At 35.6% G+C, this 24,396-nt stretch overlaps 1 protein-coding gene and 1 pseudogene across 2 annotated transcripts; one reads left to right on the top strand and one right to left on the bottom strand.

The window, feature by feature from the left end:
- The first annotated feature begins 202 nt into the window (after positions 1–202).
- On the top strand, positions 203–14,785 carry LOC109193270 (putative wall-associated receptor kinase-like 16). Of its 2 annotated transcripts, XM_019344116.1 has the most exons (3): positions 10,995–11,523; positions 11,822–12,229; positions 13,343–14,785. In XM_019344116.1, the coding sequence occupies exons 1-3, from the start codon at positions 11,028–11,030 to the stop codon at positions 14,713–14,715; spliced, it is 2,277 nt and encodes a 758-aa protein (XP_019199661.1). In that variant the 5' UTR covers positions 10,995–11,027; the 3' UTR covers positions 14,716–14,785. The 2 variants fall into 2 exon arrangements, with proteins under 2 accessions (XP_019199662.1, XP_019199661.1); XM_019344117.1 differs by lacking the exons at positions 10,995–11,523; positions 11,822–12,229 and adding an exon at positions 203–1,090 and having other exon boundaries at positions 13,343–14,782.
- A 6,871-nt stretch (positions 14,786–21,656) lies between these two features.
- On the bottom strand, positions 21,657–23,387 carry LOC109193256 (annotated as a pseudogene).
- Between the last annotated feature and the right edge of the window lie 1,009 nt (positions 23,388–24,396).

The raw sequence follows: 24,396 nt of genomic DNA, 5'->3' as shown, positions 1-24,396 counted from the left end.
TCATATTCTCACTACAAATAGTCTTTGGACATCTTTAAAAAAAAAAAAAAAAAAAAAAAAAAAAAAAGTCTCTTAACGTGTTGTTTTGGACTAGGTCTAGGTGATTTGGTATTTTTGGTTTGTATTCCCTCAAGATTAGAGTGCATGGACTTGCATATATAGTAGCTGTAAATTAAGAAAGTTACACATCCAACACAGACCAACCGTTTGTACTTTGTATTGTTGTCGAACAACATGAGCTTCCTTGTAGTAGTTCTTGTGTTGTCGGCAGTACTGAGTTTTGCTTCTACCGCTACATCAAAAAGTGATTATCCCATAGCCAAACCCAACTGTGTTGATCATTGTGGGAACGTAAGCATCCCATTTCCCTTTGGTTTGACCCAAGATTGTTCTATAAACTCAGATTTCTTCATCAATTGCACCACTTCCATTGATGGTTCTCCTATGCCACTTTTAGGGCACAGTAATATACGGGTAAGAAGGATATCAGTTGAAGGGCAGTTGATCGTCATGAAACTCATAGCTAAAAATTGCGATCAAGTTAACACACCACAGGCCGATACATCATGGATCAAATTATCAAAAATGTACGTCAACCAGACCGCCAATAAGTTCGTCGCTGTCGGCTGCAACACTACTGCCACTTTCTGGGGAGAAGACAATGAATGGTCGTACCAAACTGGTTGTAAAGCCACCTGTAACCGCTTGGAAGATGTGGCGAATGGGACTTGCTCGGGAATCGGGTGTTGCCAGATGAATAACATTCCTATCGTGGCCAGGAACGTGAATTTTACATCGAAAACCATGGCGACGAATGCAGATGGCAATATTACTAATTGTAGCTACGCGTTTGTGGTGAAAAAGGATGAGTTCAACTTCTCCTCCGATATGCTTACCCAAGAATGGCAAAAAGAGAAGAGAATGCCAATGGTAATTGACTGGGTCATCTTCAACGATACGTGCAGTAACTCTGGCAGTACATGCCAAGGTAACACCACCTGTGTCCCTTTTGAAGGTCCTGATTATGGATACAGATGCGCTTGTGACAAGGGCTATGAAGGCAATCCATATCTCCATCCAGGTTGCCTAGGTACGTATGATCTACATGTTTTTTGAATGACAAAGAGTGAAATTCGTAGCCACTATTAGAGTGGGGTAAATCTCACCTCGTTATTCTATAGCAGCAACTCGTTTTTATCAAAATGTTGTTTTTAGTGTGTTTGTCTATGTGCATTTTTTACCTTACAACGATTTTATTTATCCGTTGTTGTTGATGTGTTGTTTTTAAGGGTACTTTGAGTACAACACTTCAACAACAAGGTTTTAAAAGTCAAGTTGTCTTTGTGCGTTGTTTAAATAAAGACAACAATCTTATTTAATTTGTTTTCATTAGTGTGTTCTCTTTAAACAGACGCTCACTCAATATATAACATTTCAATGTTGTCTTTGTGCATTTTTATAAAAAGACAACGATTTTTTTTTTTTAAAAAATGTTGTATTTATGCGGTTTTTATTAAAAGTATTTTTTAAAAAAGGATGATAATTTTATTTATCCGTTGTTGTCAGTGTGTTGTCTTTAAACACACCTTGAATGCACAACACTTCTACGACAACGGGTTTAAAAGTTCATTGTCTTGTTGTGCCTTTTTAATTATAAATGGCCATGCATGGTTATTTTTTACATGATTATTTTGTAGAAGATGATCGATTGTACTAATGAATTGATACTTTTGTATTTATGATGTTTTGATAAATTGTTATTATTATATTATACTTCAAAATAAAACAAGTTAAAGACAACGGTTTATACACATAACTTTCAACAACAAAAGTTTTAACAACATTCAATAGTCAATTATTTTTAACTGTTGTCTATGTGAGTAACTTTCAACAACACTCAATAGACAACGCTTTTGAACCGTTGTCTTAAATAAAAAAAAGACAACGGTTAAAAACCGTTGTCTATGAGCGTGACTTTCAACAACACTCAATAGACAATGGTTTTTAACCGTTGTCTTTTCTATTTAAGACAACGATTAAAAAAATGTTGTTTTTTGCGCGGGACTTACAACAACATTAGTTTCAATAACAAAAAATTTATCTAATAGACAATGGTGTTTAATTGTTGCCTATGACCATTTTTCTGGTAGTGTGTTATCCTAACCCACAAAGTATCACACAGAGATAAATCATCTTAGGTTGACCATAGTTGACCTTCTCAAATCGATCAAAAAGGTCAATTGGTTGCACTTTTGTTAGAAGTTGAACTTGTAATCTTGTGATTATAAATCAGCCTGACTAATTTGTTTCAATCAGGCTAGGGTGTTTTTGTTTGTCATTTATTTAGATTTCTTGTTTATTGATGGCTTTGCAGATATAGATGAATGTGAAAATGGGCAGAGCAACTGCTCCATAAACGCCATTTGCGAGAATAAACTGCAGGGGTTTTCGTGCCATTGCAAGGAAGGTTTCCAAGAAGATAAGGCGAAAGGTGGCTGCCACTTACCTAGTAAAGATGGAAAAGAAGTCAATGTGAATGCAATTGTTTTGGGTAAACACTCTTTGCTATTAATTAACTCTTTTTATATGATTGATATTTTCATCACTCATCAATAGTTACTAAAGAATTCGAGAAATGTTGGTTGCAGGTGTTTCGTTGGGCACTATAACGCTTTTGATAAGTGGTTTTTGTGCGTACTTGGGATATCGACGGATGAAATCAGTGCAGATAAAAGAGAAATTCTTTAGGGAAAATGGAGGATTGATTCTGCAACAAAGGATTGTCCAAGGCACTGCATCTTCTGGAACAACAAGAATTTTCACAGCTGGAGAGCTTAAAAAAGCAACCAACAACTATGACCAAACATTAATAGTTGGTGAAGGAGGTTTTGGCATTGTTTATAGAGGACACCTTCTTGATGGCCAAACAGTAGCTGTTAAAAAACCCAAAATGATGGACACAACCCAGGTTGAACAGTTCATCAATGAGGTAATTGTGCTCTCCCAAATCAATCACAAAAACATAGTCAAACTCTTTGGTTGCTGTTTAGAGACAGAAGTTCCATTCCTGGTTTATGAATTCATAGATAATGGAACATTGTCTGATCATCTACATGGCCAAAACAAAGCATCTAAAATACCTTGGTCGATCCGTTTAAGAATAGCTACAGAAACAGCTGAGGTCCTCTCTTATTTGCACACTGCAGCTTCTCCTCCCATAATCCATAGAGATGTTAAACCCGCAAATATTCTCCTGGATAATGACTATACTGCTAGGGTATCTGATTTTGGTACATCAAGATTAGTTCCGCACGATCAAACTCAATTGATAACTATGGTGCAAGGAACACTGGGTTATCTCGACCCAGAATACATGCAAACCCACCAATTAACAGAAAAGAGTGATGTTTACAGCTTCGGAGTTGTTCTAGTGGAGTTGTTAACAGGTAGGAGGGCAATATTTTACAATGGTCCAGAGGAGGAGAGAAACCTATCACTATATTTCCTTTCCTCGCTCAAAGAGAATCGGCTATTCAGGATTTTTGATGACAACGTTGTATGTGAGGGAAACACTGAAGAGTTAATGGAGGTTTCCTTGCTTGCAGAGAGGTGTTTAAATGTCAAGGGGGAGGATAGACCGACGATGAAGGAAGTTGCAGTAGAACTAAGTGGGTTACTGAGAGCATCAAAACATCCATGGGTTAATAATTCAGAAACTTATATGGAGTCACAATCACTACTTATTGAGCCACCTATCTCCACCGGCAATGATGCTACTTTTAGTATAACAACTGCATATGATAGTCTAAAACATCATATGGAATTATCAGTAGCTACCGGAAGATAAGTACAACCACTTCAGCTTGATCAGCCAATTAGCCATGTTCAATTCTGTAAACAAAATAGTGATTTGACTTTTATTTTTTGTTCTAATATGTAACAACTACTATAGTCATGAAATACTATTCTTTCAATGGTGACTTAACATAAATGGAATAATGTCATTAAAAAATTTGAAATAATAAATAATAAAACATCATATGGTTGTCTTTGTCAAATACCGTACCGTTGGACAGCTATTAGCTATCTTGATTGTCAATTCAAAGACGAGAAAAACCAACACCACCCTTTTCCACACTAAGATGAGGAGCGGCCATCATCAACTTTAGCTATGGTGTTAGATGAAGACAGCCATAGATAGCCGTGGCTATGCCTATCTAACATTTTATATTATTTTTAAAAATATTTTGTGCATAACTGTTCAATTTATGCTAAATCATTGCTGCATTTGAATTATAGTACATGTAAGAGTTTAGTTTGCGATCACCTGCTAAATATTTAAGATTGTGATTTAATTGTACTTTTTTGCCCGTTTAATGGGTACCTATGACATTTTCTTGTTTTTATCCAATGGGTTGTCGAACACGGAAGTCTTAAGAAATCTAGAATAAAGTCATATTCGCAATTATTGATTTTTTTTTTTTTTTTGGTGTAGTTCAGGATTTTTATTGTCAGACATAATGACTAATTCTCTCGCTTAATTGTAGGCACCTCTATTGGGTGAGACAGCTGACATGGAGATTTAAGGTTGTTCCATACCCAAGCCAAGGATCGAACTCTTCGAATTTGGTTAAGGATGGATGTGTCCCTTTCATTAAATCACACCCAGGTTACGTTATTGATGAAAATAAAGAAAAATTGCCAAATTGACATGGTAGGATGTGTGGGCAAATTATATCGTGGATCGCGGACAACAAAGCATTGTGGAGCATGGTCCAAAATGACGTCGTTTCTTCTAATGAAAAGAAACGGCACCCGTTCCGCGCTGTTCCGCATAAAGTAGCTCTGTTTGTATAACATATTCAGTTTCATTTTATATACACTACAGTTTCATTTCAACACAACTACAGTTTCATTTCAATATAACTACAGTTTCATTCAACATTATACACACAAATATGTAAAATTGTTATTCAATTTCATTTCATATACACTATAGTTTCATTACAACACAACTACAGTATCATTTCGATATAACTACAATTTCATTAGACAATATACACTGCAGTTTCATTTCGATATAACTACAGTTTATTTCAACATTATGTTAGGAACAAGTGTAATTAGATTTTGATGATACCAAACTCTCTAGGATTGTAGACCCCTATTTTTCCTTTCGTAGTTAGGACTTTTGTTACAAACGAAAGTTGTTGTAACTCAACAAATGATTCACACTATGTAGTGTACGAATCATGTTGCGATTAGCAAAATATGTCTACTTGAAGACATGAAGACAACAAGACAGATGAAAGATCATTGTAGACAAAAGATGAAATGACCAACTCTCGAATAGGCATCATTTGACAAAGAGGATCTCTCGTCTAAGTGAAAAGTCGAAAGATAAAGACAATCTTTCGAAGATCTTCTCCGAGAAAACAAGTTTAAGTCAAACTTGTAAGGACAACCTTCATTAAGTGAAGCAATAAGAATGTTGTCTATGACTCATAAATGGGCAATCATTCGGGACAAAAGTGTCATAGGAATGATTTTCACAAAAGACAAGGAGCATTAAAAGACTTGTACCATCTTGTAAGAGAGCAAGGACAAAACCCATAATCCTTTTTGACACCAACGACTACATAGTACAAGCGCAATAAATGCTCGGTGCCCAATGGTCAATACACACTGGTTATTAGGTTTGAAATCTTCATCTCCTTCCAACGGATGAATTTTTCCCCACCTATAAATACCACTCTTCACCATTGAAGAAGGTGCTGGTTATTCAACTATTGCTATCCAACGAAAAGCTCTTCAAACAGTTTCATCTCTTAAAGCTTTTGATAACCAGTGTATTTGTGATGTTTTCAAAAGGCTCATTCATCATCCACACTTCACAAAATTTGAAGAAGTCTTGCATATTTTCACGTGAAGATTCATCCAGATATCAAGACAAGGCTTCAACCTGTTGGAGAAACACAACATCATCTTTCCAACACTCAACTCTTAGGAAGAAGTTGATCGAGGCGGAGTAAACTCGAGGAGTTGAAAAACCTATCAAGTAGCTGTCTAGCTTAGTGATCAAGGAAGCCAGCTTGAAGTAGTTTATACTAGGAGTGATAGTGCAAACCCTTTCACAAGTTGTGAAAGAAGAGTGGAGTAGGCTTTGTTAACAGCCGAACCACTATAAAAATCTCTCTCTCCATATCTCTTTAAATACTGCTCTTTATCTTTCGTGCATTGCATATCATATCGACCAAATGCTAAAAGCTTCTAACGAAAGTGTGCAAAGTATAACTAAGACAAAACCTTATTCTGCTGTGCATCACTCCGAAATGAGTAACTTTGAAAAATCGATTAGAGTCTATTCACCCCCCCCCCCCTCTAGACTCTCTTTCTACCCCACCGGGACCAACAAGTGGTATATACTCAAATATGTGAAACTGTTATTCAGTTTTATTTTATATACACTATAGTTTCATTACAACACAACTACAGTATCATTTCGATATAACTATAGTTTCATTGGACAATATACACTTAAATATGTGAAATTGTTATTCGATTTCATTTTATATACACTACAGTTTCATTTCAACACAACTACATTTCATTTCAATTACAGTTTCATTTGATAATATAAAAACAATATGTGAGACAGTTTCATTTTAGATACAATGTAGTTACATTTTGTAATTAACACACTAAAAATACGAGTTACGTTAATATGTAACGACAGTCGTTTCTCTATTTAAAGAAACGTCTGCAGTTTTAGATCATAGTCCACGATATAACGATTGGGATGTGTGCATGTAGCCAAATAGGTGATTTTTAAATTTTGGACGTGTTGATAGAAATATATAATTTTTGGTCTTGGTCGTCTTAATTGGGTGGCTTGACATTTTATTTGTATTCCCTTTAAGAGGGTGGGATAATTTTTTTCCTCTTGGCATCCAAATCAACAAGAAAATGAAGTGGCTGCCAACTAGAGTTACAAGAAGTTATTTATTCAATACACATTCTTAAATATTGGTTTCGAGTTTCTCTCGTCACAAAAGAAAAGTAAAAAAAAAAAAAAAGTAACGTCAACTTAGCAATTACATACCTTTTGTTATTTGTAATAGAAGGTAAAATGAATTAAATTACACTACCAGGACTATGTGGTTTAATGGCACTCGGATTGGATTTTAATTTGGAAGGTTATAAATTCGAGCCTCAGTGGAGGTGTTATTAGTTCTTTGTGTTTCAGTAGGTTAAGAAAGTATATGACATTGTAATAGAGCCAATAGCATCCAAAAAAAAAAAAAAAAATTTAAATTACACTTTTTAAAAATAATTCAAAGGATTAATTGTATTATATTTTTAGATAAGTTTGATGACTTATTTGACACTTATCCATTATATTTAAAGAAAAAAACAATTGAAATTGTGGTCAGCTTGGGTGGCTTGTCATTTTATTTGTATTATTATCAATTACACCATTCCCTGGAGCTCCTTAATCTTTTTATACATATACATACATTAATTATTTTAATGTTAAGTCTTTTTAAATAGGTCTCAACAAAGTAATTTTTTTTTTATCATAACTTGATAACAATTTATTTTTAATGTCTGTCAATTATATTAAAATATATTTTGATAATGACTACTTACTTGCTTTGATATCATACAAAAATATATTATTACTAATTTCTTTGATTACGGAAAGCCAACCACTGTACTATAAATTACTAAATTATCAAATTAATGATATTTGAAATAATTGAGACAACAAAATGCGACTTAAAGTGATTTTTTTATTTAGTTCTAAAAACAACTTTATTTGCTTAATTAGGTCCTGAACTTTGATGGTTTTAACAATTGAATTCGATCTTTGTTAATATAGCTTTGTAATTTCACCTCTATTAATAGGCTAATGGCTAATTTAGTATAGTAGTTTTACAAAAAGCTGGTCTTTGATTATAGTGATTTTACCCAATTTAGTCATCAGCTATAACGATTTTTCTCGATTTAGTTCATGATTCTAATAATCGAGAACTCAATTAGGTAAAATAATGAAAGTCTAGGATCTAATTAAGCACAAAAAATCGTCTAAGACTAAATAGAAAAAAAATCACTATAGTTGAGTACTAACTCTATTTATTTATATATATATATATATATATATATATATATATATATATATATATATAAATATAAGTGTACAAATGATAAACATTTTACCTTAATTTTATTGACTAATTTATTTGACAAATCTTAGCTAGGTTATAATCTAGTTATAATATTTTTCGACTGTACCCCTATCTGGATCTATTTTAGGTTGTTGTCTCGGGATTTCATTCATTCTTCGTCTGAATCAGTGTCAGCGCATCTCAGCAATATTCTCTAACATAATTCAGTTGTGTTGAACTAGTTTTCAGTCTGAATTTGAATGGGTGGTGATCATTATTTATTGGATTTCTAGTCAGCTTATTTGAGGGAAGTTGGTTAGACACTTTTGAGTATAAGAGTGAAGGTTTTTGGTCTTCTTATTCATGGATTTCCCAAGCTATAATTAGAAGGACTATCTCTCTATTTTAAACAGACTATTTCAGGTTATTAACATGTATTAAGATGGTGATATCTTCGTGGCTATCTTCCTGAAGTAAGTTCTGCGAATCTTCCTGAAGCAAGTTTAGCGAATCTTCCTGAAGCAAGTTCAGCGAATCTTCCTGAAGCAAGTTCAGTGTGATAGAATCGTGATGGTGTATTTCGGCATGCACGTTCCTTCCAACGATAGATGTTTTGAAGATTAAGATGGTTTATGTGATTGAGGCCTTTTGTAGGTCCCGTTAGGGTCGAAAGAGAGTCTAGAGAAGGGGGGGGGGGTGAATAGACTCTAATCGATTTTTCAAATTAACTCCTTTCGGGGTTATGCACAACGGAAATCGAATGTTTGTTTTAAGATGAAATTTGCATGATTTTGTTATGAAAGTTTAGTATGTAGTCCATATGCATGCAATGCCAGATAAAAAGTTGCACAAAAGTAAGGAGACATAGAGAGAGCAATTTTTATAGTGGTTCGGATATTAACAAAGCTACTCCACTCTTCTTTCACAAATCGTGAAAAGGTTTGCATCATCACTCCTAGTACAAACTACTCAAGCTAGCTTCCTTGATCACTAAGCCGGACAGCTACTTGGAAGGTTTTTCAACTCCTAGAGTTTAAAGTCTTGACTTGATGATCAGATGAATCTTCTTATACAGATGCAAGACTTCTTTGAGGATTGTGAAAAATGAATCTGGATGAATTCTTTGAAAACTTCACAATCACAAACATTGGTTATGAAATGCTTTTAGGATGATCTTTGTTTGAACTGCTTTTCTTAGATTGAATTAGTTGAACAACCAGCCCCTTCTTCAGTGGTGAAGAGAGGTATTTATAGGTGAAGAAAAATTAATCTGTTGGAGGGAGATGAATTTCAAACCTATTAACCAGTGTGTAAAAACCATTGGGCATGGAGCATTTATTGCGGCTGTACTGTGTAGCCGTTGGTGTCAAAAAGCATTGTGGCTTTTGTCCTTTTTCTCTGACAGGAAGTACTAATAATTTAATGCTCCTTGATTTTGTGAATATCATTCCTAGGACTCCTTTTGTCTAGGATGTTTGCCCAACTGTGAGACATAGACAACATTCTCTTTGCTCGTGTATTGAATTTGTCTCTTTAAGTCTGTCTTAGACTTAATGGATGGTCCCAGGGGAGCTACACGAAAGATTGTCTTTATCTTTCGTTGTCTTCGCTGATCAAATGACTTTCTTTATCATTTGATGTTTAAACGAGAGCTAGACCCTTCCATCTTCTTTTGGTGTACGTTGTTCTCTCGGTCTTCTCTTCTTCTTCACTTCTTCTCATAGACTTAAACTACTAAACACAACTCAGATTCGTGTTGTATGCTACTTGACCGAATCACATGGTGAGTTGCTATTGCTTTCGTCTAACACGAAAGTTCTATGATAAAGAAAAAAAAAGAAAAAAAAAAAAGAAAAGAGGTCTACGATCCTAGCAAGATTAGTATCATCAAAATCTAAGTACACTTGTTCTTAACATAGCTGGCATGAGTTGCCCCGCAAACGTAGGAGTTTAGCTCCAAACTGGATAAACAATTGATGTGTCCCTGGTTCTGCTTTCTTATCTTTTAATTTATTTTTTTCTCTTTTCAAAAAATAATTTAATTAATGGTAAGTTAATTTGCTAATTAAAATCAAGTTTCAACTTGTATTAGGACACACGAATCTATTTCAATATATAATGTTTTCATTTGTGTGCCGTGACAGCCGTCCCATCGCAGTGTATACCTTTTCTTGTTTTTATCCCACCGGTACGGTTGTAGTATATAGCTGGGGGAGACTTTGAAGAAATCAAGCATATATAATGTAATATTATATTATGGATCAGACATTGTCGGAAATTTAATTAAATATGCAAAATTTGTCAAATTGGCCGGATGTTCTTATTATGACGATTTATATCATGAACGAGGGGCCATAGCATTATAATCCTTGAATCAAAACGATGAGGTACAGATCGAATTCACATTCACAAGGTGCAGAATTACATAATACAAGATATAAAAAATTACAACACAAGACACATACACATGTTATATACTTATATATTTATTTATTTTTAAAATATGATTTAGGTACATAATTTGTGTATATAGACATAGAATTCACAACACAACGACACAAAAATTCATAACATAAGACACAATTACAAATTTGTTTCAGGTATAGAATTCATATTTCAAGTACAAAATTTCACAACATAAGATACAATAAGACACATACACATGTACCATGGTCTACAATGCAATGTGAATTGTTCCATGGTATAAGGAATTGTCTTAATATAGTTTTTATATATATAACCTTTGGACTAAATTGGCTGTCTTGGCCGGGTGACTTGGTCTTTTGTTTGAAGAGGGCAGAGGGGAGCAGGTAGCAGGCCATTCAATAATCATATATAATATGTAGTTGGAAACCATTCATGATCGAATCCCATTTCAATGCCGGCCGGCCTGTTCAATCCAACAACATGAACTGCTTCCTTGTACTCATACTTGTGTTGTGGGCAGTACTAGGATGTTTTGCCCCCACCGCCACCTCAAAAACCAATCATCCCATAGCCAAACCCAACTGCGCCGATCATTGTGGGAACATAAGCATCCCATTCCCCTTTGGGTTGACCCCAGATTGTTACCTAAACAAGGACTTCTTCATCAATTGCACCACAAGTACTTCCATTGATGGCTCTCCTAAGCCATTTGCAAGGAGCACTAACATAGAGATCAACCAAATATCAGTTGAAGGGCAGTTGAGCGTTTTGAGCCGCGTAGCTGAAACTTGCGACCAAGATGTCGGATGGGCATCGCTGAGATTATCAAGATTCTACGTCAACCAAACCGCCAATAAATTCATCGCCGTCGGTTGCAACACCATCGCCACGGTCTCCGGGACCGACAAAGGACTGTCGTACCAGACAGGTGTTAGGAAATAATTATTTCTACTTCAATTTAATTACAAATTCATGATCATGCACTGCTGGAAATTATGGAATTTCCTATCTTAAATCAAGTTAAAAGTCTTTTTTCGACCACTTTGGTATCCGAAAAAACCTTTATTGCTATTTCTGACAACTTTTTGCTTTCGAATTGATTTAAGATCACTTTTAGGTGATCGAAAATTTCATAATTTTCACTAGTGATGAAAACTGTTTAGTTTATTGATTTGATTTACATGTGATTCATTGTTAATTGTGCTTTCGCATTTATTTAACAACAGGCTGTATAGCGTCGTGTAACCGCTTCCAAGATGCGGCGAATGGGGCTTGCTCGGGGATCGGGTGTTGCCAGACCACCGACATTCCTATCTTGGCCAGCAACGTTAATTTCACGTTGCAAAGGTTGGCGAGGAATCGGAGTACGGAAGGGGCTACGAATTGCAGCTATGCGGCGGTGGTGAAAAAGGATGAGTTTGAATTTTCCTCCGATTTGCTTACCAAGAAATGGAAAGTCAGACGATTGCCGATGGTGATTGACTGGGTCATCTTCAACGATACGTGCAGTAATTCTAGCAGTACTTGCCAAGGTAACACCACCTGTGTCCCTTTTGAAGGCCCTGATAATGGATACAGATGTGCTTGTGAGAAGGGTTATGAAGGGAATCCATATCTCCATCCAGGTTGCCTAGGTAAGTATTGTCTAGTATACATTTTATAGGTGTTTGGTAAATTGCTATTAGCTGATTGAGTTGGTGGATTTGACAAGTTATTTGTAGCATGATTGTAGAATAATGTCTCGTAAATTAACTATATCTGATTACATACAGAATGACTTTTTAAAAATATTAATGGAAAAAGTTGTTTTGAGCAGTATTTTGAATTTTGTGTTTTGAATCAATAAGCTGATAGAAAAACTAATTAATCAAACATCTATATTAGTTGTTTAACCAAGTCTAACATAGCTAATAGTGGCCAAACAAGCCAAAATTAGCTGATAGGCTAACTATTTTACCAATAGGGTCTATATGTACAATTTCATTCCTTTATTTATTTAGTTTTACATGATTGTGCTTTGGCCTACACAAGCTAATTTATTCAAAGTAAAGCCCAATAATATTCTTCAAATGTGGTGGGCCAAGAGACTAGGTCAAGCCCCACCATTTCGAGCCCAGAGACGTGCTCTGGGGCAAAATTGGTTGCCTGCCCCGAGGCCTTTTGCCCCCAGCTCGGGTTTCGTCATATTGCGTCGTGTCCCCCGATCCTTAGAACTTTCTTTGGAGCACCCTCTTATTCTTGTGCCGTCAGGTCGTGGGCCACATATGCCTTGGGTTAACTACAATATATCTCAATTTGTTATATCATGGACCATGATCCACCTTGTATTGTGGATATTGATCCAAAAATGATGTGTCTGTAATTAACAAATTATGTGTTTGTAAATAAATTGGAAGCATACAATAATATGTTAACATATATGCGGACTAATGTGTTAATTTCATATTATGTTCATGTCATTAAAATATTATTATATTGTGTATGTAGTTAATATATTATGTGTTTGTAGTTAGCATAATATGTGTCTTTAATTTATTTACAGACACATAATCTATTAACAGAAGACATATAATATGTTAACTGCAGACACATAATCTGAATTTCCTTGAATTCCTTTTGAACAAGAGTCCATAATGTAAGGTGGACCTAGTCTATGGTATAATTTGCCAATGCAATATATCTATCATGTACAATTTCATTTATTTATTTACTTATTAGTTTTAATATGTTATTTATCTGCTGTACAGATATTGATGAATGTGAAAAGGGAAAGAACAACTGCTCTGAAAACGCCATTTGTGAGAATAAATTAGGCGGGTTTTCATGCCATTGCAAGGAAGGTTACGAGGAAGATGGGGAAGGTGGTTGCCAATTACCTAGTAAACATAAAAAAAATGTGAACGTGATTGTTTTGAGTGTTTCTTTAGGCACTATAATGTTGTTGATCACTAGTTTTTGTTTATACTTGGGATATCGACGGAGGAAATCAGTACAGATAAAAGAGAAATTCTTTAGGGAAAATGGAGGATTCATTCTGCAACAAAGGATTGCTCAAGGTGGTGTATCTTCTGGCACGACAAGAATTTTCACTGCCGAGGAGCTTAAAAAAGCGACCAACAATTATGATCAAGCTAGAATCATTGGTCAAGGAGGCTTTGGCATTGTCTACAAAGGACACCTTCTTGATGGCCGAATCGTGGCCGTTAAAAAGGCCAAGATGATGGACCCAACCCAAGTCGAGCAGTTTGTCAATGAGGTAATTGTGCTCTCCCAAATCAATCACAGAAACATTGTCAAACTCTTTGGTTGCTGTTTAGAGACAGAAATCCCGTTGTTGGTTTATGAGTTCATAAGTAACGGAACATTGTCCGAGCATCTACACAACAAAGAGAAGGCATCAAAATTACCTTGGTTGACCCGTTTAAAAATAGCTTCGGAAACCGCTGAGGTTCTCTCTTATTTGCACTCTGCAGCTTCTCCTCCCATCATCCACAGAGATGTTAAACCAGCAAATATTCTCCTGGATAGCGACTACACTGCTAAGGTATCTGATTTCGGTGCGTCAAGATTAGTTCTTCAAGATCAAACTCAATTGATAACCATGGTGCAAGGAACATGGGGTTATCTCGATCCAGAATACATGCAGACCCACCAACTAACAGAAAAGAGTGACGTTTACAGTTTCGGAGTTGTCTTAGTGGAGTTGTTAACGGGTAGGAGGGCAGTATTTTATGATGGTCCAGAGGAGGAAAGAAATTTATCTCTGCATTTCCTTTCGTCGTTGAAGGCGAATCGATTGTCCATGATTCTTGATGACAACGTTGTATGTGAAGGAAACACTGAAGAGTTACAAGAAGTTGCTTTGCTTGCAAAAAGGTGTTTAAATGTGAAGGGGGAAGATAGGCCAACCATGAAGGAAGTTGCAGTTGAACTAGGTGGATTGAGGAGAGTAGCAAAACATCCATGGATTAATAATAATTCAGAAACTTCTATGGAATCAGATGCTCTACTTATTAACCCACCAATCCCCTTTGAATATGATGTCACTTTTAGTATAACAACAACTGAATATGATAGCTTAAAACATCATATGAAATTACCAGTAGCTGCAGGAAGATAATTGCTTATAAATAGTGATTTGTTTCCATTATTCCTTCGAATAAAAAAAAATGTATTGTAATTCAATTGAAATAACGTTTGATTTTCTTTAGTTATTTCAGTTTTATTTGTTTTTTTTTTGTCTTATTTATTCTGCGAGTGTAATAATGTTTACAAAAACATTATTAAACTGAAAATTTTAAATACAAAATCTTTGTATACACCACCAAGTAACAACAATTGACTACAACTAATTATAATATTGTTCACTTAAGGGAGACTAAATATTATTCTAAATCACTGAATATGATAGCTTTAATTCCCAAAGCACAAGTCTGATATATATTGGTAATTTCCTTTCTCCCTCAATTTGTACAACAAGCGTAATGGTACATTTTTGTTGTACAAAAGATACATTAGATGAGAACTCTGTCAAATATTCAGAAAAGCACCAAAAGAATAATTGTGGAGGGAAAATAGTATTTATTAAGAAAAGATAATAATATCTTAATGTGGTGTGAAATTGGGATCCAATTTTGAAAGTGACTTGGAGTTGCATGAATGTAGAAAAAATTACGATGAAATAGTAAATTTGATGATATAAAAGTAAGACACCTTTTAAAGTGAGGGAGAATTATAGGAATAAAGATAACCTTACAAATACAAATTATAGTTTAATATTAATAGTTTTTGTTGTTATTATTTAATAGTTAAAACATATACTTAAAAACTATAATGAATTATCAAAACATTAAAATTAAAGTTAATGGACAAATATACATTAATTTTAGTTTTATTTTAATAATAATAATATTCTTTTTGCTGTGGTTCTAAATTAAAATTAGTTCTGACAATTTTGATGAAGTAAGAAGAAGCCTCACCATCTCTCCTCTTCTTCTCTTAAGCTCAGGGGAATCACAGTCAACAAGTCAAGAGGGCTTTTTATGTCTTTTCTACCAAAGTTAGTTATAACCGTTTTTGTATCTTGATTTGTACTTAAAGCTTCTTGTCTTCTTCCCGCTCAGTTGTAAGAACAGATTCATAAACACTCAAGCTCTCATTTTTTCCCTCTGTAACAAAGCTCATCAGTAATAAAGCTTCCTGCATTTATCTTCATGTACTGAACCATTCCATCATGGTATCAGAGCTGCATCGTAGCTATGCTGCAACGGTAATGGCGGAAGACGGTGTAGGAAACACCACTGGACAGCCAAGAGGTAGCTACTTGAATCAGAATCCGGCGAACTCTAACCCTATCCAGCGTTCAGATGAATCAGAAGATCCTTAAAATCTACACATAACTGAGAATCCGAATCTAGTTCTCGTTTCCCCACTCCTGTCAGAAATCAATTACGCTTCTTGGAGTGGATCGATGAAAATGGCACTGGAGGTCAAGAACAAGTATGGTTTTGTCGATGGAAGCATCGTGAAACCAGCAGAAATTGATTCTAGGTATCCAATCTGGAGGAGATGTAATAGAATGCTATGCGTCCTATACCTGTCTGTGAATGCGTTCCCAAGTGCTCGTGCACTCTTGTGAGCAAGATTCAAAAGGAAAAGGAAGAAGACCAGATTATTAGGTTCCTAGAAGGCCTGAATGAGGAGTATGAGAACATCAAATCTGGAATTCTTGTCATGGAGCCTTTGCCAGTTATTGAAAATGTGTTAAACATGACCCTAAAAATCGAAAGGAAACTCAAAAGTTCAATTAACATTAAATGCAGTGATCTAGCTCAGGCTAATGCTGTGCAGAATGACCAGCATAATTGCACAGAAGACCAGCTCATGGTGGCAGCAGCAGCTTCAAATAATAGAAAAAAATTCAGCAAAGGTTCAGGAAGGAATGTACCTAAATGCACATTTTGTGGGATGCTAGGTCATACAATTGAAAAATGCTATAAGAAACATGGATATCCTCCTGGTTGGATCCCAGGTTACAAAGCTAAGAACAAGCAGAATCAGGACACTCACCAGAACTTTAATGCCTCTGTCAATCAAATTGGTGATGTAGGACTTTCTACTGAACAGTTCCAAAGGCTCTTAACTCTGCTGCAAGCTCAAAATCAAGTTGGTCATGCCTCAACCAGTGCATCTGTGACAATGAATAGCCCTGGACTCAAATCATACTTCAGGAACTCAAATGAAGCCAATGAAGGCAGGTTCATTCCTAACTCCTATGTTAATACTGTCCTAAATTCTCCTAATGTTTGGATCCTAGACTCAGGAGCAACATATCACATTGTGTGTTCTTTGGATTATTTTGATGCTTTTCATAATGTTCAAGGAGTGTTGGTTAAATTGCCAAATGGAGACACAGTACAAGTTACACACATAGGAGAAATCAAACTACACATGGACCTAATACTGAAGAATGTGTTGTTCATCCCATCTTTTACCTTCAATATTATCTCTACAAGTAAATTGACAAGGGAATCCAATTATGAGATTATTGTGAAAGCTGACTCTTGTACCCTATAGGGGCACTTTGGGATAAAGGATGGTTTTGCTAATGAAAAAGATGGCTTGTACCTAATCACCAACCCTCCTATCAAGAAGAGGACATGTCCTTCCTGTGCAGTTTTAAGCTCTTCTTGGAATAATCTCTCTATAGAACTATGGCATAATATACTAGGTCATTATCCTGTGAACAAAATACAATTGTTGAAAGGAATAAAGTTTGCTCCTTCTCATAAACACCTTGATCTTGTATGTGACACTTGCCACTTTGCCAAACATAAGAGGTCTAGCTTTCCTACTAGCATGACCAAAGCTGATAAAATTTTGACTTAATCCATATGGATGTCTGGGGACCATTTGCGGTGCCTTCCTTGCAAGGGGATCATTATTTTTTAACTATTGTAGATGATCATAGTAGGTTCACATGGTTACACCTAATGAAACATAAATCAGAAGTGAGAAGCATCTTCCAGAATTTTTATAACTATGTTTGGACTCAATTCACAGCCAAAGTTAAGGTGTTCAGAACAGACAATGGGGGTGAATTCATGCTAAGCAGCTTGTTCCAAGAAAGGGGTATTATCCATCAAAAGTCCTGTGCTTACACACCCCAACAGAATGGGGTGGCTGAGAGGAAGCACCAACATATTCTAAACACTACCAGGGCATTGAAATTTCAGTCTGGTTTGTCAGATGTTTTTTGGGGTCACTGTGTTTTGCATGCTTCTTTTTTGATAAACAGGTTACCTACTGAGGTTCTTCATGGTAGCAGTCCCTTTCAAGTATTGTTTGGGAAAGATGTGGATTATAATCAGCTTAAATCTTTTGGTTGTTTATGTTTTGCTGCTACCATCTCACAAGGGAGGAACAAGATGCAGTCAAGGGCCAGGAAGAGTATCTTCTTGGGATTTCCAGCTGCTATAAAAGGTTATATATTATATGATTTGGCTGACAAGGTTACCTTTGTGTCTAGAGATGTTGCCTTCTATGAACGGGTTTTTCCTTATCTAGATGAAGTTCCTGGAAACAATTGCAACAACGACATACCAGAGAAGTTCAATCCTTCTTTGCCTCTGGTTCCCATATCCACTGAAATAGCCATACTGGAACAAACAGATAGAAAAACTAGTGAAGAAAGTCAGAATCATAGTACTGAGACAACTATGAGGAATTCTCCAAGGGATTCCACTGCTCAATCATCTCCTGGAGAAGATTCTGTTCATAGTCAACAACAACATCTTCAAATTCACTTGCCAATGGACCAGGTTGATCAGCCTCAACCCAGAAGGTCAACAAGAGCAAGGACAGTTCCCTCCAAACTCCTGGACTACCTATGCCATTCTGAGATGATATAAAATAACTGTCCCAGGACATCACCACATTCCCTTAGTAAGGTCATTTCCTATGATCATTTGTCTCCTAATCATAGGATTTGTGCATCCTCTATAGCTTCTGTTCATGAGCCCAAGTCATATAAAGAAGCTGTCAAAAATGTAGAATGGAGGCAGGCCATGGAAGCTGAGATAGAGGCTTTGGTTCACAATAATACATGGACCTTGACAGAACTGCCAGCAGGTAAGACTCCCATTGGCTGCAAATGGGTGTATAAAATCAAGCATAGAGCAGATGGTTCTATAGAGAGATATAAGGCTAGATTGGTTGCCAAAGGCTACACCCAACAACTAGGTGTGGACTACATCAAGACTTTTTCACATATGGCTAGAATGACTACAATCAAGACCTTTTCAGCAGTGGCTGTTGCAAAAGGATGGACAATCCAACAACTTGACATTAACAATGCATTCCTCCATGGAGATTTAGAAGAGGAGGTTTACATGTTACTGCCACCAGGTTTTCAAACCATAAAGCCTAACCAAATCTGCAAATTAATGAGATCTTTATATGGATTGAGGCAAGCCTATAAACAGTGGAATGCCAATTTAACCAAAGCCTTGCAGGACAATGGTTTTCTTCAATCCTCAGCAGATCCATCTTTGTTCACTAAGCATACAAAAAAATCTGTTACTGCCCTATTGGTATATGTAGATGGCATTCTTGTTGCAGGGACATATTCAAACAAAATCACAGAGTTAAAACAGCTGTTGGACAGATCCTTCAAGATCAAGGATCTTGGTGATCTGAATTATTTCTTGGGTATTGAAGCTTTTAGAACCCCCAAGGGCATCAATCTTTGCCAAAGGAAATACACACTTAAAATCCTCCAAGAAAATAAATTCTTAGAGGCAAAATCTGCAAAAACTCCATCTGTTCCTGGTCAGAAGCTCACTTCCCTTGAGGGGATTCTCCTTGAACATCTTGAAGATTATAGAAGGTTGGTTGGCAAACTCCTATACCTAACCAACACTAGATTAGGTATAACATATGTAGTCCAGCAGCTGAGTCAGTTTGTAGACAAGCCAAGGGACAATCATTTGGTTGCAGCCCACAGGGTACGTGTTGAGGTATCTTAAAGGGTCACCTGGAAAAGGCCTGTTTTATCCTTCAAACAACCACATTAAACTGCAGGGCTTCTCTTATTCAGATTGGCAACCTGCAGTGAAACTAGAAAATCCATAACTGGCTACTGTGTCTACCTTGGGAATTCTTTGATTTCATGGAAAACTAAGAAGCATGCAACTGTGTCAAGGTCTTCTTCAGAGGCAGAGTACAGGGCTTAGGCTTCAACAACCTGTGAAATACAGTGGCTATTATACTTACTAGCAGATCTGAGGGTAGAAGTACACAAGCCTGTGGCATTGTTTTGCGATAACAATTCTGTTGTTGCAATATGGGAGAATCGTGTTTCATGAGCGTACTAAGCACATCGAAATAGATTGTCATTTGGTCTGGCAAAAGTTTCTTGAAGGGGTAATCAAACTCCTAAGCATTACTTCTCAAAACCAAACTGCAGATGGATTCACAAAAGCTTTACCAAAACCCTCATTTGATGCTTTTCATGTTAAGCTGGGCTTGCAGGGCCTCCACGCTCCAACTTACGGGGGGGAGGGGGGGTGATGAAGTAAGAAGAAGCCTGACCATCTCTCCTCTTCTTCTCTTAAGCTCAGGAGAATCACATTCTACAAGTCAAGAGGGCTTTTATGTCTTTTATACCAAAGTTATAACCGTTTTTGTATCTTGATTTGTACTTAAAGCTTCTTGTCTTCTTCCCGCTCAGTTGTAAGAACAGATTCATAAACACTCAAGCTCTCATTCTTTCCCTCTGTAACAAAGCTCATCAGTAATAAAGCTTCCTGCATTTCTCTTCATGTACTGAACCATTCCATCATATTCTTCCTAACACCTTCTCGGTTGAGCTCGTCTCACATGGCCTTCTTAGTGTGATTTAATTATTCTGTATAGTTTGAAAACTATTACACAAGAATGCTTATACAATGCACACTCTCAAATTATAACTACACGTTTTATTCGTCAAAAAAAAAAAGGAATATATAGATTATCATTCACAAATTTCGTTCTACAGTTGTTATGTGTTTTAACTTATAAACACAATTTATATTCTAGAAGTTCACAATTCCAATACATACACAATTTGTATGTCGTTTAGGACTAGCATGGTATAACAACTTAGATTAATGGAATATAATTGTGGATTTTTTACATTTTAATTGAAAAATTTTAAATGACAAAATAAATAAATTTAAAATTATTAATATGATCATATATTGACTCCAAAAAATTGTAATGTGATTGAAACTGAAAATATTTTATTAAACTAGTCTTTTATTGAATGCATGCTAATCATAACATTTATGATGTTATTTATAAATGGACTTTAATTTAGTATGAATACAAGTTTTGAAATTAATTTGTGACATATATTAAAATGAAAGTTTCCTTAAGTAGGAGTACAAACATATTGACATTTTGCATGTGTTTGTCTCAACTAAAAGTTAGACCACACATTTATTTTTATATATTATAGAGAAAAGGGTCAAATAGGCCCCTAAACTTTACGCCAAAGGTCAATCAGGCTCCTAAACTTTAAAAAGTTAAATTAAACACTCAAACATGTCAAATTGGGTCAATGAAGCCCAAAAACCGGTAAATGACCTGTTACTACAGGACATTTCAATTTCGGCGACGGATTCTGATCACCGGCGACATTTTCCGGTCGTCTTCTCCAATGGAGAAGGCGGCAGACGGCCGCCTGCTGGCTTCTCCAATGGAGAAGGCGGCTGTCAGGTCGTCTTCTCCGGTGGAAGACGACTGGACGACCAGAAAATGTCATCGGTGGCCGGAAATTGTCGCCGGTGGCCGGAAAATGTCAATAGTTGCCGGAATTCGTCGTCGGAATTAAAATGACCTGTAATAACAGGTCATTTACCAGTTTTTGGGCTTCATTGACCCAATTTGATATGTTTGAGTGTTTAATTGAACTTTTTTAAAGTTTAGGGGCCTAATTGACCTTTAGGGTAAAGTTTAGGGGCCTATTTGACCCTTTTCTCTATATTATATATATGCTCGACAATTATTAGTTGTAGTTGTTTATCTTTCGGCAGCCACGGGAAGCTCCTTATGATGTTTTAAACTATCATATTCAGTTGTTGTTATACTAAAAGTAGCATCATATCCAAAGGGGATTTGTTGCTCAATAAGTAGAGCCTCTGATTCAATTGAAGTCGAATTATTGGTCCATATATGGATGTTTTGCTGCTCTTCTCAGCAATCCACATAGTTCAACTGCAACTTCTTTCATGATCGGCCTATCCTCCCCCTTCACTTTCAAACACCTTTTCACAAGCAAGGCAACCTCTTGTAACTCTTCAGTGTTTTCCTCACATACAATTTTGGCATCAAGAATTTTGAACAGCTGATTCTCTTTCAACAATGAATGGAAATACTGAGATAGATGTCTCTCTTTCTCTGGACCATCAAAAGATAGAGCCCTCCTACTCGTTAGCAATTCCAATAGGACAACTCCGAGACTATAAACATCACTCTTTTCCGTTAAATGATTAGTTTGCAAGTACTCAGGATCTAGATAGCCAAATGTTCCTTGCACCATTGTTGTCAATTGAGTTTGATCTTGAGGGACTAATCTGGATGCACCAAAATCTGATACTCTGGCAGTGCAGTCATCATCTAAGAGAATATTTACAGATTTAACATCTCTATGGATGATGGGAGGAGAAGCTGCAGAGTGTAAATAAGAGAGGACCTCAGTTGTTTCTGTTGCTATTCTTAAACGGGTCGACCAGGGTAGTGTTGATGCCTTGTCTTTGTTGTGTAGATGTTCAGACAACGTCCCGTTGCTTATGAACTCGTAAACCAACAATGGAATTTCTGTATCTAAACAACACCCAAAGAGTTTGACAATGTTTCTGCGATTGATTTGGGACAGCACAATTACCTCATTGATGAACTGCTCAACTTGTGTTGGGTCCATCATCTTGGCTTTTTAACTGCTACTATTCTTCCGTCAAGAAGGTTTCCTCTATAGACAATGCCAAAACCTCCTTGACCAATGATTCTAGTTTGGTCATAGTTGTTGGCAGTGGCGGACCTAGTGTAGGGGCAGTGGGGGCACCTGCCCACACTCACCCCACCCCACCCCATATATAGCCCTTATATATATATATATATATATATATATATATATATATATATATATATGTATGTATGTATGTATATATAGTACATGTTTTACATATAAATATAAGAAAACTAAAAGATGTAAACAATAGCTGAATTGGTTGAGTTGGTTGAGCCGTGTTTGACTTTAGAAAAGGTCATTGGTTTGAATCCTTTGTCTCCCAATATACCTTGTTTTTTAACTGCTGCTTATTTTATCAAATTAATTAATTTCTTATTTTGCAACTGAGCTTCTTAATTTCTTCTTATATATATAATATATAATTTTTTTTTATATTAATAATGAGATGTGTAATTTATAATGTGTTCTTTATTTGAATTATTTTATCAAATTAATTATATTTCATATTTTGTTATGAATATTTTTATAAAATTTTAATATGTTTTTTTTTTCGTTTATATCCAACAATATTTATGACTATATTTCGTAAGTGTTTCATTATTTTTCACACTATAATGTTTTGCCCCTACTCAAAAATTTTTCTGGGTCCGCCACTGGTTGTTGGTGGCTTTTTTAAGCTCATCAATAGTGAAAATTCTTGTTGTGCCAGAGGATGCACCACCTTGAGCAATCCTTTGTTGCAGAATCATTCCTCCATTGTCCCTGAAAAACTTCTCTCTCATCTGTAAAGATTTCCTCTGTCTATATGTCAAGTACAGAGAAAAACAAATGACCTGCAACATTACAGTACCTAAAGTCGCACCTGCAATCAAACATTTTTTAATTACTTAAACAAGTGTTTATGGTAATATCTTTCACGTGAAAACACTGAAAATTTGAAAAATAATTTTGATAAATCATTTTTCAGATTTCTAAACACGCCCTAAATGGCAAAAGATGCTTACCCAAAGCAATCATGTTCACTCTGTTAGACGAATGACATCCTTTTCCATTTTCTTTGCATTCATCTTTAATAGGTAATTGGCAGCCTCCATTCCCATCTTCTTGGAAATGTTCCTTGCGAGGGCACTTGTAACTGCCTGGTGTATTCAAGCAAGTGTCGTTTTTGGAGCAGTTGTTTTGTCCATTTGCACATTCATCAATATCTGCATAGTCAATAATCAATAAAGCTAAGTAAATAAATAAGGAATGAAATAAGTGTCAAATTGTCATTAAATTTATTAATTTGTACAAATCATCAAATTTAGAACATGTCAATTACATCAAAAGATTTTTTTTTTTAAAAAAGTGTAATGTTCATTTTTTATGTGTAAGCCTACAAATTTTTTTTTTTTTTTTTGGGTAATTAGTCTGTGATTTAGCATGCAAAATGGGATTTGAGATGGTTTAGTTAAAAATTATTTAAAAAACATATTTTAAAAATTAAAATAAAGAATTTGCTAAAAGTTGTCTTTAACACACAAGGAATGAAAGGAAGCTAGTTTTATAAGCTTGAATCGTATAGCTCATTCTAATTCTAGGATTTAATTTGCACCTCCTTGCGTGCGAGAGAGCTTCTAAATTACAAAATTTAAATTTTTTAAAAAGGGTATTGTATATATAATGGTATAAATTCATTTCTTTTTCAATGTGTGACCTAAATCGGTAGTGGACCTTACATATATTTATTCCCCTAAATAACTATACCCTAGCTGCTTAAAATGTCATGTCATTTTTTTTCAACACACACTT

The sequence above is a fragment of the Ipomoea nil genome, unplaced genomic scaffold, assembly GCF_001879475.1.
Source record: "Ipomoea nil cultivar Tokyo-kokei standard unplaced genomic scaffold, Asagao_1.1 scaffold1848, whole genome shotgun sequence".
In the NCBI taxonomy this organism is placed as follows: Eukaryota; Viridiplantae; Streptophyta; class Magnoliopsida; order Solanales; family Convolvulaceae; genus Ipomoea; species Ipomoea nil.
This window is presented reverse-complemented; position numbering and strand designations above follow the sequence as displayed.

Bases quoted from the DNA above. Each gene is read 5' to 3' on its own strand.
- LOC109193270 (XM_019344116.1), top strand. From the start codon at position 11,028: ATGATCGAATCCCATTTCAATGCCGGCCGGCCTGTTCAATCCAACAAC. The intron at 11,524-11,821 runs GTGTTAGGAAAT...ATTTAACAACAG, and splicing joins AGGACTGTCGTACCAGACAG to GCTGTATAGCGTCGTGTAAC. The intron at 12,230-13,342 runs GTAAGTATTGTC...TCTGCTGTACAG, and splicing joins TCTCCATCCAGGTTGCCTAG to ATATTGATGAATGTGAAAAG.